Here is a 21389-nt window from a genome sequence, read left to right on the forward strand (position 1 = left end):
GTGTTTACATTGTCCCCAGTGGCACCTGGTCCTGGGTTCAAATCCTGACGCTCCTACACACAAGCGGAGGGCCTCGGGCAAATCACTTGAACTCGCTGATCTTCAGTCACCTGTTCCATAAAAAGGGGATAATACATGGTTGTGAAAGCACAATTCAACAGTTTGCAAAAAGCACAGTGCCTAACTGAGCAAACGTTCAGTAAATGTTAGCTATTTGCATGAATATTGAGCAGGTTAAGAATGTCATCTTCTTAAGTCTTAACTTTTCGGTTTAAACAGACAGTAATCTATTGTTGGAAATTAAAGGAAAGTTAGTTCTACATTTCAGAGGTGTCCCTTACACTTTTAAATCTATCTATCTATCTATCTATCTATCTATCTATATATATATATATGCATTTTTAAAACATTTTTTTTTCCCTTTTAGGCCAATTGTATCTGAGAGAAACGAACTTCTCATTCAGTTTTTATCAGATTTAAGTTTAACTGCAGATGGATTTATTGGTCACTACAAATTCAGGCCCAAAAAATTGCCGACAACAACTGCACTGCCTGTAACCACCACCTTTCTAGCGACTACAAGTAAGTCTGCTTTGAAATTTCTACTCAGACTTGAGGAGTATAAGAAAAATTCTTCTGAAGTGGGGGGAAAAAAAAACCTGATTAAGAGGAAAATACTTGAAACTAAAATAAGTTAAATAAGACAAAAACTTACATAAGAGAATAATATGATTCCATGAATGAAAGAAAAGTATAAGAATGCTTATAATAATTTTAAGATGTTATCCAAGAAAATTATGGTCACTTAAAAATACTGGGAACCCTATTATAAGTAGAGATCATAACAAGCCTAATTTTTCTTTCTTGGCATTTATAAAATCATATTTTTCTTTTTATTACATAGAGCTGTAGTATTTTGGGTTAAAATTTCAGGGCTCTGATTCCTGCCTGTTTTCATTTCTGCCAGTATTTGGACTTTGTTGTAGGGAGGGGTATGATCCAAAATGTGCCATACAAAATATATTATTTTTTTCAAACTGGAGTAAATCAAACAAAAAATATTCTATGTATTGTAGACACCAGTTGGGAACCTCCGGTCTGGGTATGACCTCAGAAGCCCAAGGGCAACAGAGCGTCCTGTTTCTCGTCTCTACACCCTGTCAGCACAGCCCTCCAGGATTTCAGGCCTCAGATCTCAAAAATCTAAAAGGGAGGATAAAAAAGTGGGAAGGGGGAATCTAAGGTTAAGACATGAATTGGGCTGAAATTAGCCCAGCTTTATTGCCCACTATTTTCTGCCAGTTCGCAGAGAGGGCTGTCCTGAGTACAGGCACTTCCAGAAGGGCTGATTTTTCTGAGCGCTCCACAAGTGCGCCACCTTGTGGCCCGGAAGTGTACTGCTGCACATCGCAGCAATATTTCTCCAGTTCTCTCAGCGGACCTTGGTGTCCTTACTCTTTCCAGTGAATCATCTGTCTACACCCATGTGGTTCTCCAGCTTTTATATCCATCCTAAACTTTCTCTGAAGTTGCAAACATGAATTTTTAATTATCTCCTACAGGTTTGCAACTGCTAGACATTGAAATGAAAATATATCAGATTTAACTCATTTCTGTCACAGTATATTCTGTCTCATTTCTGCTTCTCCACCTTTTTTCTCAAGCCTGGGCCATGGCATCTGTAGCCACACTCCTAGGGTTCCCTTGACTTCCTCTATCTTAACTCCCCACAGCATGCCCTGCCCCTTCCCCCGACCCCCAACATCGCAGACTGTGTCTTTCCCCCACAAAATTTGTTGTCTATGCCTATGCCTTCCAATACGGTGGCCACTTTTAGATGCTTGAAATGTGATTAGTGCAACTAAAGATCTGAATTTTTAACTTCATTAAATTTAAAAAGCCTCCTGTGGCCAGCGGCCAGACCAGAGGACAGCGCAGGGGCTAATCTCCTTCACACTTTGTCCCTGGGGCCTCTCCTTCTAGCTTCATCTTTGGGCTCTACCACCTTGCTCCTTATGCTCTAAGTATTTGGGATTTTATCTTAAGTGTGGAGGAAGCTGTTGGTGGATTTAAGCAAAGTTCAGGATTAGATTCTCACTTAATGTTGAGAATTCATCTCACTCAGATGTTGATGAGACTTTAAACAAGAGCAGGGATAGAATGGTACCATCTGATTTCGTGATGTGGAGGCTGCCGGACACCCTGGCAGGGGTTGTGTGAGCCAAGTGGTTCAGGTAGAAGCTGGACAAGGGCGAGGGGGCTTTTGGAGCGTGGCAAGGAAATGAACACCACGTCCAGCAACTCAGTCTGAGGGTTCAGCCCTGAGGAAGGGAGGTTGAGAGCCTGAGTGTTTGAACGTGGTAAAGCTAAGGGGAAGAAGCTTGCAAAGAGGGAAAACAGAAGGGCGGAGCAAGGGAATAAGTGAGGAGGAAATTTCCACAAAGATGGCAGGGGCTGGCCTCCAAAGGGCGTGCAGAAGGACAGACCTTAGGCCAGAGGTAGGCAGCCTCCTCTCTTAGGAGAGGAAGGAAGTGAGGGAACAGATGGAGACAGCTCGGAGGTTTGGTGGAGGACATTTTGTTCTGTGATTTTCATTCTCACCAGAAAATAGGCAAGGTCACCCACTGAGAACAAGAAGGGAGGTGGGCGCCCTGGGGGTTGTGGGGCAGTTGGATGAGGGTCTGTCTGTGTTCTCAGCTGTCTGTGAGCAGGCACAGAAAGAGAAAAGAGTCTCCTACCGGACTCCTAAAGGGCCGAGGGCAGAGCGGAACAGGAGTGTAAGTATTGTTAAGAAAGTGATTGAACTAATGGACCATGAAAACTACATGGAGAAGCTAAGGAATTAAGATGGGCCAGGGCGACGGAGTGGGAAATAGGAGAGGGGTCAGTGTATTGAACCTCTAAAGACAGAAAGACTGAGCGACTGAACTGAAAGGAGAGGAGGTTCTGTTGGATGAAGGATGAGAGATTGGTGATGAGACTTCAGCAGAAGGACACGTGAGCTTGGGACTGAGGGGCGAAGATGGACCAGAGGGAACATCTGAGAGGCAGGGGGTGTTGAGGCTACAGCCAGAGAGCGATCGTCCCCAAGGAGGGAGGACCCACCGAGATGCTTGAGGGAGCACGTGAAGAGGAAAGCTGAAAACCCCGTGCCACGCTTGGGTGTGCAGGGCAGCAGAGAGCAGACAGGAAGATGAAGAGTGTCAGGGTGGGCCACCCACCCAACCTCCAGACTAATGTCCTGAGGCTGAGAAGGAGCTGGTTCCAAGTGGTCCGCATAAGAAGATGCTCTTTCATCAGACAAGGAGAACCCCTAAGGCACTTAGCTTTGGACTCAGTGAATTAGATAAATTTAGGTCCCCAACTTTTAGAGCAATATTCCCTCTAAATGCTTTCTGAGCTCTTTCTCTATAATATACATATATATATGCTATCATGTATATTTTAACATTAAACTGTGTATATTTTAATATTGTAATACACTTTAGATCCTTTTGGAGATAAGTAGGGATACAAATTAAGAGTAAATTCACAGAAGGGTTAGCAGAACATATTAGAAGGGCAAATTCTTACCCAATATGTACAGCTCTATGACAGTGGTTCTGTTTAGTTCTTCCTAACATGTTGCCACATATAAGGGAATCATTACCAAATGTTTTTCAGTTCAGTTCAGTTCAGTCGCTCAGTCGTGTCCAACTCTTTGCAACCCCATGAATCGCAGCACTCCAGGCCTCCCTGTCCATCACCATCTCCCGGAGCTCACTCAGACTCACGTCCATCGAGTACGTGATGCCATCCAGCCATCTCATCCTGGGTCGTCCCCTTCTCCTCCTGCCCCCAATCCCTCCCAGCATCAGAGTCTTTTCCAATGAGTCAACTCTTCACATGAGGTGGCCAAAGTACTGGAGCTTCAGCTTTAGCATCATTCCTTTCAAAGAAATCCCAGGGCTGATCTCCTTCAGAATGGACTGGTTGGATTTCCTTGCAGTCCAAGGGACTCTCAAGAGTCTTCTCCAACACCACAGTTCAAAAGCATCAATTCTTTGGTGCTCAGCCTTCTTCACAGTCCAACTCTCACATCCATACATGACCACAGGAAAAACCATAGCCTTGACTAGACGGACCTTAGTCGGCAAAGTAATGTCTCTGCTTTTGAATATGCTATCTAGGTTGGTCATAACTTTTCTTCCAAGGAGTAAGCGTCTTTTAATTTCATGGCTGCAATCACCATCTGCAGTGATTTTGGAGCCCCCCAAAATAAAGTCTGACACTGTTTCTACTGAAGTGATGGGACCAGATGCCATGATCTTCGTTTTCTGAATGTTGAGCTTTAAGCCAACTTTCACTCTCCTCTTTCACTTTCATCAAGAGGCTTTTTAGCTCCTCTTCACTTTCTGCCATAAGGGTGGTATCATCTGCATATCTGAGGTTATTGATATTTCTCCCAGCAATCTTGATTCCAGCGTGTGTTTCTTCCGGTCCAGCGTTTCTCATGATGTACTCTGCATAGAAGTTAAATACGCAGGGTGACAATATACAGCTTTGACGTACTCCTTTTTCCTATTTGGAACCAGTCTGTTGTTCCATGTCCAGTTCTAACTGTTGCTTCCTGACCTGCATACAGATTTCTCAAGAGGCAGGTTAGGTGGTCTGGTATTCCCATCTCTTTCAGAATTTCCCACAGTTTATTGTGATCCACACAGTCAAAGGCTTTGGCATAGTCAATAAAGCAGAAATAAATGTTTTTCTGGAACTCTCTTGCTTTTTCCATGATCCAGCAGATGTTGGCAATTTGATATCTGGTTCCTCTGCCTTTTCAAAAACCAGCTTGAACATCAGGGAGTTCATGGTTCACGTATTGCTGAAGTCTGGCTTGGAGAATTTTGAGCATTACTTTACTAGCATGTGAGATGAGTGCAATTGTGCGGTAGTTTGAGCATTCTGTGGCATTGCCTTTCTTTGGAATTAGAATGAAAATTGACCTTTTCCAGTCCTGTGGCCACTGATGAGTTTTCCAAAGTTGTTGGCATATTGAGTGCAGCACTTTCACAGCATCATCTTTCAGGATTTGAAACAGCTCAACTGGAATTCCATCACCTCCACTAGCTTTGTTCGTAGTGATGCTTCCTAAGGCTCACTTGACTTCACATTCCAAGATGTCTGGCTCTAGATTAGTGATCACACCATCATGATTGTCTGGGTCGTGAAGATCTTTTTTGCACAGTTCTTCCGTGTATTCTTGCCACCTCTTTTGGAAGCATTTTTAATGATGAAAATGAGGATTAAATATTTTCATTTCATTTCATAAGGATTAAATATTATCATCATATCACAGCTTTCCAATCTTGGCACTATTTACATTTTTGGCCAGATAATTCTTTGCTGTTGGGGGCTGTCCTGTTCACTGTGAAATGGTGAGCAGCATCACTGGTTATCTACCTACTAGATGCTGGTATCATCCCCTAGTTGTGACTGCCAACAATATTTCCAGAGTTTACCAAATGTCACCTAGTGGGAGAAATCACCCCCAATTGAGAACTGCTGTGTTTATCTATTTAGTTGTACTTTTAAATTTGCCTACTTCTCAGTTCTTAAGATCCTTACAGGCAATGACAGGCTCAAAATGTTTTAGTGATGAGTTGCATCTGAGTACAGATACAGCACACTTCATTGCATGAGCATTGTTCCCCAAAACCTGTGATGCTAACATTTGGATAATTGTGAATTTCAAATGCACCAAGAAAACTCCCTCCACTCTCAGGGGAACCCCAAAAGATTCCTTTGGTGAAGTGAAGAGTTAACCTATATTTCCTGTGTTCTTATTTGTTGTTCTGGGTTTTGGTAAGCAGGGCACATGAGACTGGATCTATTTTTGGATACAGCATTAGTTATATATAAAGGAAGAAGAGAATAGGGCTAAATTCGGGTTATCTTTGATCTCAGGTTTAAAGCTCAGTAGAGGGCATTGAGTTACCCTGAGGAAATTAAGAGTAGAAGTTGGTAACATGAGGAATATCCTTTGCAGGTTCTTTAATTATTTCATTGCAGTGACAGATTGGGGGCTCGGAGAAATAAATGAGAATTTTAAATTGACTGATTCAGATCTAAACACCAATTATATATGCATTGATTTTCCTGAATCTTATGTATTTCTTCTTGGAATGAAGGTTTAAAGCCCACCGTGGCCCTGTGTCAGCAGAAGTGTAGACGGTCGGGGACTCTGGAGAGCAATTATTGCGCAAGCAACTTCGGTAAGAAAGAAAACCGTCTTTCCTCTTTAGTCAGAAACCCGAAACTGCACGCTTAATCTCAAAGGAACTGCCATGAATGGGATGGTAGAGGGTCAGTTACACTCTGCGTCTACCCAGGAAAGTATTTTCCCCCACACTAAGGTGTGTTGCACCGTTCGAAGTGTTCGAGTTCACAACTGAGAAAAATGTGTGCAGAAAATACACATTTTTCACATAAACTTAAAACCTAATAATTTGACCTCTGGTACATGACACTGCTGTTCTGTGTATTCTGTGTAGCCCAGTGTTTCCCCCACCCCAGGAAAAAAACCCTGCATCCTGTTTTTTTCTCACATAGTTTTCATGTACTGAGTATTTTTTCACACATCTGTAATTCAACTTAAATAAATCAGAAATATATCCAAGCTGGCCTCTCTCAGAAGAAATTCAAATATTTCCTCTGCAGTGTCCTTCCAGAGGATGAAATTAAAACTTGGAAATCTGAAATCCATTTGGAAACTCTTATAAACTGGAAGATATCAGGCAGATATTACCTAATGAATCAGAATTCCTAAAGAGTTTTTTTCCAATTAAAAAAATCTTGCACCAGCCCCAAGCATCCTGCACCCTGCATCAAATAAATAAAATTTTTAAAAAATCTTGCACATTCTGTGAAAACTGCTTAAGAGCAAATGATCCCAAATTGAATTATGTTGCTTATGTTTGAAAGGAATATGGGAGAAAAGTCTTATCAGGAAAAGAAAGTTGCTACGGCCTAAATAGGTTACCTAACACAGAGGGCCTCCCAGAAGAAGCTTTGCTTGCTTCTCCTTATGCCTTCAAATGATAACTGCAGCCCAGATTGACCATATTGTGGTAAAGATGTGAGGACAGTAAAGAATCTAGGGCCCTCTAGAAGGAGGGAATATATGTATACATATAGCTAATTTGGGGCTTCCCAGGTGGTGCATTTGGTAACGAATTTGCCTGCCAGTGCAGGAGATGTAAGAGACGTGGGTTCAATCCCTGAGTCGGTAAGATGCCCTGAAGGAGGAAATGACAACCCACTCTAGTATTCATGCCTGGAACATTCCATGAACAGAGCCTAGTGGGCTACAGTCCATGGAGTCACAAAGAGTGAGACATGATTGAGTGTACATACACACACACACAAACACATAGCTAATTCAGTTTGTTGTACCCCATTATAAAGTAACTATGCATGCTCAGCAGCTCAGGTGTGTCCAGTTCTTCGTGAGCCCACAGAGTGGAGCCCGTCAGGTTCCGCTGTCCATGGGATTTCCCAGACAAGTATACTGGAGTGGGTTGCCATTTCCTACTCCAGGGGATCTTCCCGTCCCAGGAATTGAACCTGAGTTTCCTGTGTCTCCTGCATTGGCAGGCACACTGTTCAGCACTGAGCCACCTGGGATGCCCCCAAAGCAACTATACCCCAGTAAAAAAAACTAGGGCCCTAAATGTATCTGGAGTTTGCATGCCGAAATGCAAATAACCAGCATGAAAATGAAGACTAGTAGCACCAGGTGTCATTGTTCCCACATCCAGCGTGATCTCCTGTAACAAGTGCTTAAGGAAATCTCCCTCCCAGTCCTTCAGAGCTATCCGATTCCACTCCACTACTGACTGACATTTTGCAGAGAATCGCTCATCACTGGGAATCAAAGTAAGGCGTAATAAGAATTCTGATGTGATGAGCTTTGCACACCACATAAGCAGTGAGTTTTCACTTTATCCTGAAAGGGTAATATTATTCAGTCCAAAACTCCATCCATTCCGTTGTGACTTACACGGCAAAATGACCCAATACTATCACCAGAGGCCTGTTGGTTCCTAACCAGCCTTGGTAACACTCTTTTAGGGGCAGGGTTTTGTTTTTGTTTTTAATTGGCCACATCATGCAGCATGCAGTATCTTAGTTTCCTGACCAGGGATCGGACCTATGCCCCCTGCAGTGGAAGCATGGAGTCTTAACCGCTGGACCACCAAGGAAATCCCTTTAGGGGCAAGTTTTGATTTCACAATGACTGGGGGCTGCAGTTGGTTTTCTGGATAAGGACAGGATTATCAAAAAGTCATTCAATCCAAGTCCTGCATCACATGGAATACGCCCCCTTAAAAAAAATGCCCGAAGCATGCCTTTGTGAAACACTGCATCTTTCTTTACGTGGCTTGGAAGTAAGACTCTTTTCTGAGTGTTACATGGTAAGAAGAGAGAGTTACATAATGAAAAGCAATGGAATTTTGCTAGTTTTTTCTAACCAAGGAAATGTTTAAAGTTATACCTCAGTTCTATACTTTGACTTGTTCACTGAGATAAAAAGGATGGATAAGAAAGAGAATATGAGAGACCCAGAAGGACTTCCCCAGAAGTCCAGTGGCTAAGACTCCAAGCTCCCCATGTAGGGGCTTGGGTTCAATCCCTGGTCGGGGAACTAAGATCCTGCATGCGGCAACTAAGACCCAGCTTCGGCCAAATAAATAAATAAAAAGAGAGGAACCAGGGGGAGATACAGAAAGGTAAGTGCTCACCCACACAGACACAAGGACTCGGATCTTTATGGCTCAAACCTGCATCATGCAACTTCTTATTATGGCACTGCCTTAAAGATACACGGTCCTGTAGAGTATTAACAAGCAGAGATGCAATTACCACGTTTGGTAATTGATCCACAAGTTGGATAAAACATTGAAACAAGTCTCTGTCTCAGCAACTGACTACAGTTTGGTAGTTATTTTGGTTTTTTTCAATGCCTAACAGCTAGGGTAATATACAGTGTTACCCCATGACTCCTGTTTTTCAACCTGTATTTTGATGACAGATATACAGAATTAAATTTAATGACTCTAATTAAGCCCTTCTTTCTAACATTAAAATGTTTCCCATCTGAAAGTTAGTGGAATGTATCAATACAACTATTTTCAGTTCTGCTTACATTGGTCTCCACTGTCCTATGATTTAAAAAATGTTTTCTTTTGCAGTCTTGGCCGGCACTGTCATCACCACCATCCCTCGAGGTGGGAGTCTGCATGCCACGGTCTCCATCATCAACATTTATAAAGAGGGCAATCTGGCAATTCAGCAGGCCGGCAAGAACATGAGCGCCAAGGTCCTTGTGGTCTGCAAGCAGTGCCCACTCCTCAGAAGAGGTGAGCAGCAAGAAAACTCCCGGCTTTCTTCCGGGGGAGCTCAAGGGCAGAGAAGGGGAAAGGAGAGCCTCTCCGAGCAAGTCATGGATCTTTCCATGCCATGGCTGGTCTAGAGAAGTCAAGTCGTGGCTCATGTATCGCCCACTTCTGATGGAGAAGGAGGGCCTTTGGAGTCAGGCAGAACTGGGTTCCAGTCTCAGTTCCTGTAACTTGTGGAAGAAGACAGGATAATGGAAATGGTCAGTGAGTTCAAGAAGCACTTGAAGTTGGATCAATAGGGAACAGACAAAGAAGGAGGTTCAGGAGAAAGAGATTTTCAGTTACTACACTTAAAGTACCACTACTATGTGTAGAGGAAAATATCTGTCAAGGAATAGGAAATTCAAGGACTTCCCTGGTGGTCCAGTGGCTAATAAGACTCTACGCTCCCAATGCAAGGGGCCCGAGTTCAATTCCTGGTTCAGGGAACTAGATCCCACATGCTGTAGTTAAGAGTTCACATACCTCAGTGACGATTGAAGATCCCATGAGCAGCAACTAAGACCCAGTACAGCCAAATAAAAACATTTTTTTAAAAAAGGAACAGGAAATTCAGAGCTGCTGTTCAGAAGAGAGAGGTATCCATGGGCTAGAATAAAAGATCTGGGGCTCATCTGTAGATAGGAGATTATTAAATTCATGGGTGAGAGTGAGTTTATTAAGATAAATTTTAGGAAAAGGAAAGTTACCCTAGAGCCAGAGGCACGTAATTTTTTAAAACAGGTATATAAAAGTAATGTATGTTCTATGCTTTTTGAAAAAGTTAAATAAGTACTTCACGCTTAGTCGCTTTAGTTGTGTCTGACTCTCTGTGACCCTGTGGACTATATAGCCCACCAGGCTCCTCTGTCCCTGGAGATTCTCTAGGCAAGAATACTGGAGTGGGTTGCCATGCCCTCCTCCAGGGGATCTTCTCAACCCAGGGGTCGAACCCACATCTCTGATGTCTCCTGCATCGGCAGGCGGTCTTTGCCACTAGTGCCAACTAAGTAGAGAAGGATTTAAAATAAAAAGGGACGCCCTTTCCCTTTCCCCAGAGGCACAGTGAAAAGCTCCTTCCAGAAGGTTCTGTCTGTGTAAAAATGTACATACACATGTAGACAAATGGGATCTTTCTACACATATTCTGCTCAACCTTCCCTCCACATGATGTGTGTGTGGACAGCTTTCCATCAACAGCATATACACAGTTCTCTCTTTCTTTGGAATGGCAGTAATGCCTGGCACTCCACTGTGTGATGAACCATGACTTCCCATCCGACATCAGCTTGTTCCTTTTCTCAGTCTTATTACAAACCTCTTCTACAATCAAAAGAAGCCAAACCTTTACCACACATACAGAAATACAGATATCCACATTAAGAAAGCTTTACTATGAATTCAGATTGTTCAGAAAAGTCAGAGGCCAGCAGCTTCACATCGACTCTATTTTTGAAAAAATTCATATATTGTGAGAAAACCTTTCTACAATAAAATGGAAAATGCCAGAAAGGAAAATTTTCATCAGTTTTATCATAACAGATTTGATCTTCAGAGCTTCATATAACATTATAAACTAGATTAAAATGCAAACAAACATGATAAATAAAATGGTAGAGTAATTTTTGAAAACACAATGGATAAGAGGTTGATAATATTTAAGTAGTATTAAGGACTTGATTTCTGAACAGAAAATAATTGGTAACTTCAAAGCAAAATGTAGAAAGGATATAATCAAGAATAAGTAATAAATTAATACAGTAACATTGTACCTCACTACTAAGAAAAGTGAACATCAGAAAAATAAGACCAACATCACCTTATAGTTTGTTGAAAAAGCAACATAGTACAACTTTCATATGCTCACATACTGTTGCTCAGAAATTATGCTCTAAAACGTAGCTTCTTGAAGAAATAATCAGAGATGAGCACAAATATGCATGTAAACCACATAAATCCCAAATAATAATCCCATTGACTCTTAAGAAGGGATAGTAAAGGCTCTGTAAAAGGTAACACTTCTTTCCAGAAGTATCCGGAACAGCAAATAATCCAGGTCTGGATACTTACTGTCAGATCTCATCTCATGAGACCTCATACCTGCTGTCATCTCTCTTGCAGTGGCATCTGCCCGGCCAGCCTGCCGAGCCTCCACAGGCTCAGGACCACTACGATTATAGTGGCGGACCACAGAGGAAGGCTTATACAGGGGGAAAATGTCTCTTACGACACACGGGGGGAGAGGGAGAATAAAGGAGGTGGTAACACATACATTTTTCTGAAGCAATGTAAATCTTCAGAGTTGAACCCGACATACCTCAGTGTGGGCTCCAGTCTAGGCCTACTTACCTTAGCCAGACACACAGATATATAAAAAAATAGTACAACGATAAAAGTACTTTTTAGTACATATCTTTTTAGGGACTAAAAGAATGTAAAGAAGTATATGGTCCAACCATGCCCTCAAAAACTTACATAATATAAATGTTGGAGGGTTTAATAAAAAGTTCAAGACAACAACGGAAGACAATGGATCAATAGTTTCCAAATGCCTGGGGAGATCCAGAAGCCTAGTGGGGCCAGGAGGGGCCTTTTGAAGACAGCCCCTTGAGGAAGGAGAGCTTTTCATGGGAATAGTGTTTGTAGAGGACACTCAGTAAATACTAGACCTTATGCAGAGCTGGACCTGACTGGGGCTAATCATTCCATCCAGTTTCTTAATGTAACCAGAGCAGGAACATTCTATTCTGTCAAAGTTAGATTTTTTTTTTTTCAATGAGAGTCTTACACAAGATTTTATGCTAGAAAGAACAAATATCTAATTACACCATTTGTAAAACATTTACCTGGAAGTAAGTTATAGTCTTAAGTTGTTTCAAACCAACACACACAGAGAAAAAAACTAATCTTACATTCTCTTTTAGGTTTAAATTACATAATTATGGGTCAAGTGGGTGAAGATGGGCGAGGCAAGATCATGCCTAACAGCTTTATCATGATGTTCAAGACCAAGAATCAGAAGCTCCTGGACGCCCTGAAGAACAAGCAATGTTAACACTGTGTCCATTTAAGCTGCGTTCTGTCACTGCCTTTGAAAGATCTTTTTTTTCTCAGTAGAAAAAGAAAATTTATAACCTGAAATATTGAGCTTTCAGAGAGATTTACTCTTCACAGGATGTAGGTAGGAGAGCTCAGGTGTTGCTGATGGAAGTTCTGTTGCTTGCACGTAAGAGGAGCAGATATCTGATTGGAAGCCTGCAGACTCAGTGGGGTGATGAGATTAAATGTATCAAGCGTTGACAGTTTGGAAGCAGTTTATTTATGTATCTCTGTAAAAGGATATTTTAGAAATGAGTTGTGTGAAGATGTAAAAAAGAGATTTTTATATGTGCAATATTTATAGTGATATTTGTTTTACCTTCAAGCATTTGCTCTGAGGTGTTATATTCTTCTCTCGCATTTTTAAAACCAGTGCTTAATAAAATATTTTTAAATGATTATATAACTGCCATTAAAGTTTCTCATTAAAAAGTGTAACACTATGAAAAGAATATTCTCTGGTATTTACCTGTAAAGTTGTCCTTGTATCAAGGGGCATCCCTCATAGCTCAGTTGGTAAATCATCAGCCTGCAATGCAAGAGACCTGGGTTCAATTCCTGGATCAGGAAGATCCCGTGGAGAAGGGAATGGTAACCCACTCCAGTATTCTTGCCTGGAGAATCCCATGGACAGAGGAGCCTGACAAGCTACAGTCCATGGGATCACAAGAGTCGGACACGACTTAACGACTAAACCACCACCACCAAAAGAGCAGTCCAAGGACGACAGGAACCAGTTGGATCCAGTCCTGTAAACAGACTATAATTCTTTTCTGCAGAATCAGAGAATTGAGAGCTGGAATGGTGTCCCTCAGGAATCACGTTCAGGTCCTTCACTTTGTAATAGAAATGGAAGCTCAGGTATATTTAGTAACTTGTCCAGAGCACACACCTCCCAAAAGACAGAACAGGCAATCAAGCTTAGAAGTCCTAAGTCCAAACCCAGTGCCCTTCCTGCCACTAGAAGAGGTCTTCTCTGCCCCAGAGGAAAACTCTCATCTTGCAGAGTTCAGCCTTTGTTTCCCTAGCCTAAATCATAATTAGTCATTTTATAGGACTTGAATTAGAAGTACAGAAATTAGAAGAACTCCTCCCACCGCTATTTTGTTCATCCCTAGTTAATTGGGTCAGGGTTTATCTATTGGGATGCATTCTACCACTGCCTTTAAAAAAATCTATACTCACCCAGGAGAGGAAGAACTATAAAAGGGCTCCCATCGTGTGCAGAGCTACTTAAAACGCAGCCGTACCTTCCAGGGGTGTGGCAACCAGCCTCAGGAGGTTGTTGGCTGGGAACTGCAAAAGAGGAAATAACTGTACCTATCCGAAGAAGGTAAAAAGCATACCAGGGATAAACACCGACTTGGGTCATAAGGTCCCCCATAGCTGAAGCAATGTTTTAGAAGTAAGGGAAAATACTCCTTTGGGTAAAAATAATAACTCCCAGCCCTAGACATGACCAGACACTCCAAGAGCAGAAAATGGAAATTCAAAAGGAAGAATCCTGCTTGGGCAGCTAGGGGAGCACAAGAAAGCAATGAATGTGGGCTAGTCTGAGGGTCAGGGATCATTCCTAAACTCTCCCAGTGGGATGACCATCAGTACCAGGGAATTCAGGGCATCCCTGGTGGCTCAGATGTAAAGAATCCGCCTGCCAATGCAGGAGATGTGGGTCGACACAGGCTTGATCCCTGGGTGGGGAAGATCACTGGAGGAGGAAATGGCAACCCACTCCAGTATTCTTGATGGAATTTCCACAGGCCGAAGAGCCTGGAGGGCTCTAGTCCAAGGGATTGCAGAGTCGGACTCAACTTAACAACTAGACAACACCAACCAGGGAATTCACCAGCTGCGGAAGTGGGTGAACTAGAGGAGCTGGTGGTGGCTTCCCGAGCCAGTGCCACCTTCTAGAAAAGCCCTCTCAACCCACAGAAGGCACAGGGCAGCTGTGAGCAGCCAGGATTTAACTGTGGAATCCTGATTGATTCCATCCTTCTCTAGACAGCTCACTACCTTTCAAGAATGCATGCTGTGGGACCTTGGGAGCAATTACTAAACATTTTAGCTTTTCTTACAGAAACTTCTTCTTGGTGTACCACAGGTAGCAGGCTTGCAGCCATTAGCTTCCTTCACAACCAGTGGAAATATCTCCATAGGTTTCTGAGAGCAGGTTGGAGTCACAATGAGGTAAAAAGAAATCCAGACTACTTATACCACTGACATCTCTGACAGAAGACTTAGAACCATTGATGGGATTTGTGGTTAATAATAGATGACAATGATTTGTCTTTTTTTTTTAAACAATTAAAAAAATTTTTTTATTGAAGGATAATTGCTTTACAGAATTTTGTTTTCTGTCAAACCTCAACATGAATCAGCCATAAGTAAACATATACGCCCTCCCTTTTGAACCTCCCTTCCCATTCCACCCCTCTAGGTTGATACAGAGCCCCTGTTTGAGTTTCCTGAACCATACAGCAAATTCCTGTTGGCTATCTATTTTACATATGGAAACATAAGTTTCCATGTTACTCTTTCCATACATCTCACCCTCTCCTCCCCTCTCCCCATGTCCATAAGTCTATTCTCTATGTCGGTTTCTCTATTGCTGCCCTGTAAATAAGTTCTTCAGTACCATTCTTCTAGATTCCAAATATATGTGTTCAGTTCAGTTCATTTCATTTCAGTCGCTCAGTCGTCTCCGACTCTTTGCAACCCCACGAATCGCAGCACGCCAGGCCTCCCCATCACCATCTCCCGGAGCTCACTCAGACTCACGTCCATCGAATCAGTGATGCTATCCAGCCATCTCATCCTCTGTCGTTCCCTTCTCCTCCTGCCCCCAATCCCTCCCAGCATCAGAGTCTTTTCCAATGAGTCGACTCTTCACATGAGGTGGCCAAAGTACTGGAGTTTCAGCTTTAGCATCATTCCTTCCAAAGAAATCCCAGGGCTGATCTCCTTCAGAATGGACTGGTTGGATCTCCTTGCAGTCCAAAGGACTCTCAAGAGTCTTCTCCAACACCGCAGTTCAAAAGCATCAATTCTTCAGCGCTCAGCTTTCTTCACAGTCCAACTCTCACATCCATACATGACCACTGGAAAAACCATAGCCTTGACTAGATGGACCTTTGTTGGAAAAGTAATGTCTCTGCTTTTGAATATACTATCTAGGTTGGTCATAACTTTTCTTCCAAGGAGTAAGCATCTTTTAATGTCATGGCTGCAGTCATCATCTTCAGTGATTTTGGAGCACCCCAAAATAAAGTCTGACACTGTTTCCACTGTTTCTATTTCCCATGAAGTGATGGGACCAGATGCCATGATCTTTGTTTTCTGAATGCTGAGCTTTAAGCCAAATTTTTCACTCTCCTCTTTCACTTTCATCAAGAGGCTTTTTAGTTCCTCTTCACTTTCTGCCATAAGGGTGGTGTCATCTGCATATCTGAGGTTATTGGTATTTCTCCCAGCAATCTTGATTCCAGCTTGTGTTTCTTCCAGTCCAGTGTTTCTCATGATGTGCTCTGCATATAAGTTAAATAAGTAGGGTGACAATATACAGCCTTGACGTACTCCTTTTCCTATTTGGAACCAGTCTGTTGTTCCATGTCCAGTTCTAACTGTTGCTTCCTGACCTGCATATAGGTTTCTCAAGAGGCAGGTCAGGTGCTCTGGGATTCCCATGACTTTCAGAATTTTCCACAGTTTATTGTGATCCACACAGTCAAAGGCTTTGGCATAGTCAATAAAGCAGAAATAGATGTTTTTCTGGAACTGTCTTGCTTTTTCCATGATCCAGCGGATGTTGGCAATTTGATCTCTGGTTCCTCTGCCTTTTCGAAAACCAACTTGAACATCTGGAAGTTCACGGTTCACGTATTGCTGAAGCCTGACTTGGAGAATTTGGGGCATTACTTTACTAGCGTGTGAGATGAGTGCAACTGTGCGGTAGTTTGATTATTCTTTGGCATTGCCTTTCTTTGGGACTGGAATGAAAACTGACCTTTTCCAGTCCTGTGGCCACTGCTGAGTTTTCCAAATTTGCTGGCATATTGAGTGCAGTGCTTTCACGGCATCATCTTTTAGGATTTGAAATAGCTCAACTGGGATTCCATCACCTCCACTAGCTTTGTTCGTAGTGATGCTTCCTAAGGCTCACTTGACTTCACATTCCAAGATGTCTGGCTCTAGGTGCATGATCACACCATCGTGATTATTTTGGTCGTGAAGATCTTTTTCGTACAGTTCTTCTGTGTATTCTTGCCACCTCTTCTTAATATCTTCTGCTTCTGTTAGGTCCATATATGTGTTAGAATATAATATTTATCTTTCTCTTTCTGACTCACTTCACTGTTCACCCACCTCATCAGAACCGACTAAAATGTGTTCCTTTTTATGGCTGAGTAATATTCCATTGTGTATATGTACCACAACTTCTTTATCCATTCATCTGTCAGTGAACATCTAGATTGCTTCCATGTTCTAGCTATTGTACATACTGCTGCGATGAACAATGGGATACACGTGTCTCTTTCAATTTTGGTTTCCTGAGGGTATATGCCTAGGAGTAGGATTGCTGGGTCGTATGGTGGTTTTATTCCTAGTTTTTTAAGGAGTCTCCATACCGTCTTCCATAGTGGCTGTATCAATTTACATTCCCAGAGACAGTGCAAGAGCGTTCCCTTTTCTCCACACCCTTTCCAGCATTTATTGTTTGTAGACTTCATGATGAGGGCCATTCTGACCGGTGTGATGTAATATTTCATTGTATTTTTGATTTGCATTTTTCTAATAATGAGCAATGTTGAGCATCTTTTCATGTGTTTGTTAGCCCTCTGTATGTCTTCTTTGGAGAAATTTCTGTTTAGATCTTTTCCCCAACTTTTGATTGAGTTGTTTTTCCAGTATTGAGTTTATGAGCTGCTTGTTTATTTTGGAAATTAATCCTTTGTCAGTTGTTTCATTTGCTATTATTTTCTCCCATTCTGAAGGTTGTCTTTTCACCTTACTTATCGTTTCCTTTGCTGTGCAAAAAGCTTTTAAGTTTAATCAGGTCCCACTTGTTTACTTTTGTTTTTATTTCCGTTACTCTAGGAGGTGGGCCATAGAGAACCTTGCTTTATGTCATTGAGTGTTCTGCCTATGTTTTCCTCTAAGAGTTTTATAGTTTCTGGTCTTACATTTAGGTCTTTAATCCATTTTGAGTTTATCTCTGTGTATGGTGTTAGAAAGTGTTCTCATTTCGTTCTTTTACATGTAGCTGTCCAGTTTTCCCAGCACCGTTATTAAAGAGGCTATCTTTGCACCATTGTATATTCTTGTCTCCTTTTCAAAAATAAGATATCCATAGGTGCATGGGTTTATTTCTGGGCTTTCTATCTTGTTCCATTGGTCTATATTTCTGTTTTTGTGCCAGTACCATGCTGTCTTGATGACTGTAGCTTTATAGTATAATCTGAAGTCAGGAAGGTTGATTCCTCCAGCTCCATTCTTCTTTCTCAAGACCGTTTTGGCTATTCGGGGTCTTTTGTGTTTCCATATGAATTGTGAAATTTTTTGTTCTAGTTCTGTGAAAATTGCCATTGGTAATTTGATAGGGATCACATTGAATCTGTAGATTGTATTTGGTAGTATAGTCATTTTCACAATATTGATTCTTCCTACTCAGGAACATGGACTGTCTCTCCATCTGTTTATGTCATCTTTGATTTCTTTCATCAGTGTCTTATAATTTTCTGTATACAGTTCTTTTGTCTCCTTAGTTAAGTTTATTCCTAGATACTTAATTATGTTTGTTGCAATGGTGAATGGGGTTGATTCCTTAATTTCTATTTCAGATTTTTCATTGTTAGTATATAGAAATGCAAGTGATATCTGTGTATTGATTTTGTATCCTAAAACTTTGTTAAATTCACTGATTAGCTCTAGTAATTTTCTCATAGTATCTTTAGGGTTTTCCCCTGCTTATTTAACTTATATGCAGAGTACATCATGAGAAATGCTGGACTGGAAGAACCACAAGCTGGAATCAAGATTGCCGGGAGAAATATCAATAACCTCAGATATGCAGATGACACCACCCTTATGGCAGAAAGTGAAGAGGAGCTAAAAAAACTTCTTGATGAAAGTGAAAGAGGAGAGCGAAAAAGTTGGCTTAAAGCTCAACATTCAGAAAACGAAGTTCATGGCATCTGGTCCCATCACTTCATGGGAAATAGTCGGGGAAACAGTGGAAACAGTGTCAGACTTTATATTTTTGGGTTCCAAAATCACTGCCGATGGTGACTGCAGCCATGAAATTAAAAGATGCTTACTCCTTGGAAGAAAAGTTATGACCAACCTAGATAGTATATTCAAAAGCAGAGACATTACTTTGCCGACTAAGGTCCGTCTAGTCAAGGCTATGGTTTTTCCAGTGGTCATGTGTGGATGTGAGAGTTGGACTGTGAAGAAGGCTGAGCACCAAAGAATTGATGCTTTTGAACTGTAGTGTTGGAGAAGACTCTTGAGAGTCCCTTGGACTGCAAGGAGATCCAACCAGTCCATTCTGAAGGAGATCAACCCTGGGATTTCTTTGGGAGGAATGATGCTAAAGCTGAAGCTCCAGTACTTTGGCCACCTCATGTGAAGAGTCGACTCATTGGAAAAGACTCTGATGCTGGGAGGGATTGGGGGCAGGAGAAGAAGGGGACAGAGGATGAGATGGCTGGATGGCATCACGGACTCAATGGACATGAGTCTAAGTGAACTCCAGGAGATGGTGATGGACAGGGAGGCCTGGCGTGCTGTGATTCATGGGGTCACAGAGAGTCGGACACGACTGAGTGACTGAACTGAACTGAACTGCAGTATCATGTCATCTGCAAACAGTGAGAGATTTACTTCTTCTTTTCTGATCTGGATTCATTTTATTTCTTTTTCTTCACTGATTGCTGTAGCTAGGACTTCCAGAAATACGTTGAATAATAGTGGTGGAAGTGGACACCCTTGTCTTGTTCCTGATCATAGGGGGAATGCTTTCAGTTTTTCACCACTGAGAATAATGTTTGCTGTAGGCTTATCATATATGGCCTTTACTATGTTGAGGTAGGTCCACCTGTGTTCATTTTTTGAAGAGTTTTAATCATAAATGGTGCTGAATTTTGTCAAAGGCTTTTTCTGCATCTATTGAGATTATCATATGATTTTTATCTTTCAATTTGTTAATATGGTGTATCACATTGATTGATTTGCATATATTGAAGAATCCTTGCATTCCTGGAATAAACCAAACTGGCATCCAGTCCCATCACTTCATGGGAAATAGATGGGGAAACAGTGTCAGACTTTATTTTTTGGGGCTCCAAAATCACTGCAGATGGTGACTGCAGCCATGAAATTAAAAGACACTTACTCCTTGGAAGAAAAGTTATGACCAACCTAGATAGTATATTCAAAAGCAGAGACATTACTTTGCCGACTAAGGTCTGTCTAGTCAAGGCTATGGTTTTTAGAGTGGTCATATATGGATGTGAGAGTTGGACTGTGAAGAAAGCTGAGCGCCGAAGAATTGATGTTTTTGAACTGTGGTGTTGGAGAAGACTCTTGAGAGTCCCTTGGACTGCAAGGAGATCCAACCAGTCCATTCTGAAGGAGATCAGCCCTGGGATTTCTTTGGGAGGAATGATGCTAAAGCTGAAACTCCAGTACTTTGGCCACCTCATGTGAAGAGTTGACTCATTGGAAAAGACTCTGATGCTGGGAGGGATTGGGGGCAGGAGGAGAAGGGGATGACAGAGGATGAGATGGCTGGATGGCATCACTGACTCAATGGCCGTGAGTCTGAGTGAACTCTAGGAGTTGGTGATGGACAGGGAGGCCTGGCGTGCTGCGATTCATGGGGTCGCAAAGATTCGGACACGACTGAGTGACTGAACTGAACTGAACTGAGAGTATTTTTAATTTCTGTACTTGTGTTGTTTGTCTCTATATGTTTATTCTTTAATTTTTCTAGGTCTTTGTTAATTGATTCTTGCATTTTCTCCAATTTGTTTCAAGGTTTTTGATCATCTTTACTATCATTATTCTGGATTCTTTTTCAGGTGGTTTTCCTGTTTCCTCTTCATTTATTTGGACTTCTGTGTTTCTAGTTTGTTCCTTTGTTTGTGTACTATTTCTCTGCCTTTTCATTATTTAACTTATTGTGTTTGAGGTCTCCTTTACCCAGGCTTCAAGGTTGAATGCTTTCTTCCTTTTGGTTTCTGCCGTCCTAAGGTTGATCCAGTGGTTTGTGTAAGCTTCTTATAGGGTGAGATTTGTGCTCAGTTTTTGTTTGTTTGCTTTTCCTCTGATGGGCAAGGCTGGGTGAGGTGGTAATCTTGTGTTTGGGTTTGTGTTTTTCTTTTGTTTGTTGTTTAGGTGAGGCATCCTGCACAGGGTGCTACTGCTGGTTGGGTGATGCCAGGTCTTATATTCAAGTGGTTTCCTTTGTGTGAGTTCTCACTATTTTATACTCCCTGGGATTAGTACTCTGGTAGTCTAGGGTCTTGGAGTCAGTGCTCCCACTCCAAAGGCTCAGGGCTTGATCTCTGGTCAGGAAAGAAGTTTCCACAAGTGGTTTGTTATGGCATTAAGTGAGATTAACACAAATATCCAAAAACAAAAAGCCAAAGATGAACCCCAGAAATGGCAGTTACAAAATCAGGCAAAGAATAATTAAAATAATGGAATATACACACACACACATATATATATACACCCAGGAGCAAACTCAAAACAGTCCAACAAAAATAAAGTACAGTCAATTGACAAAGGTGAACAAAGGAAATAAAAAATTATGTTTACCAGTTAAGAACAAAACTAACTAAAGCACAAACTGGAAAACAAAACTAAAGC

The 21389-nt window shown here is 41.7% G+C and overlaps 1 protein-coding gene across 1 annotated transcript in view; it reads left to right on the forward strand.

Annotated features, from left to right (window-relative positions):
- The window catches only part of PCOLCE2 (procollagen C-endopeptidase enhancer 2), an 83982-nt gene extending 71100 nt beyond the window's left edge, over positions 1–12882 (forward strand). Inside the window, exons 6-9 of the mRNA XM_052637716.1 lie at positions 428–582; positions 6168–6251; positions 9231–9398; positions 12341–12882. Of these exons, the coding sequence (XP_052493676.1) occupies positions 428–582; positions 6168–6251; positions 9231–9398; positions 12341–12471 (538 nt within the window). The 3' untranslated portion in view covers positions 12472–12882. The remainder of the gene's footprint in view (positions 1–427; positions 583–6167; positions 6252–9230; positions 9399–12340) is intronic.
- Positions 12883–21389: the final 8507 nt, after the last annotated feature.

The sequence above is a fragment of the Budorcas taxicolor genome, chromosome 1 (assembly GCF_023091745.1).
Source record: "Budorcas taxicolor isolate Tak-1 chromosome 1, Takin1.1, whole genome shotgun sequence".
NCBI lineage: Eukaryota > Metazoa > Chordata > Mammalia > Artiodactyla > Bovidae > Budorcas > Budorcas taxicolor.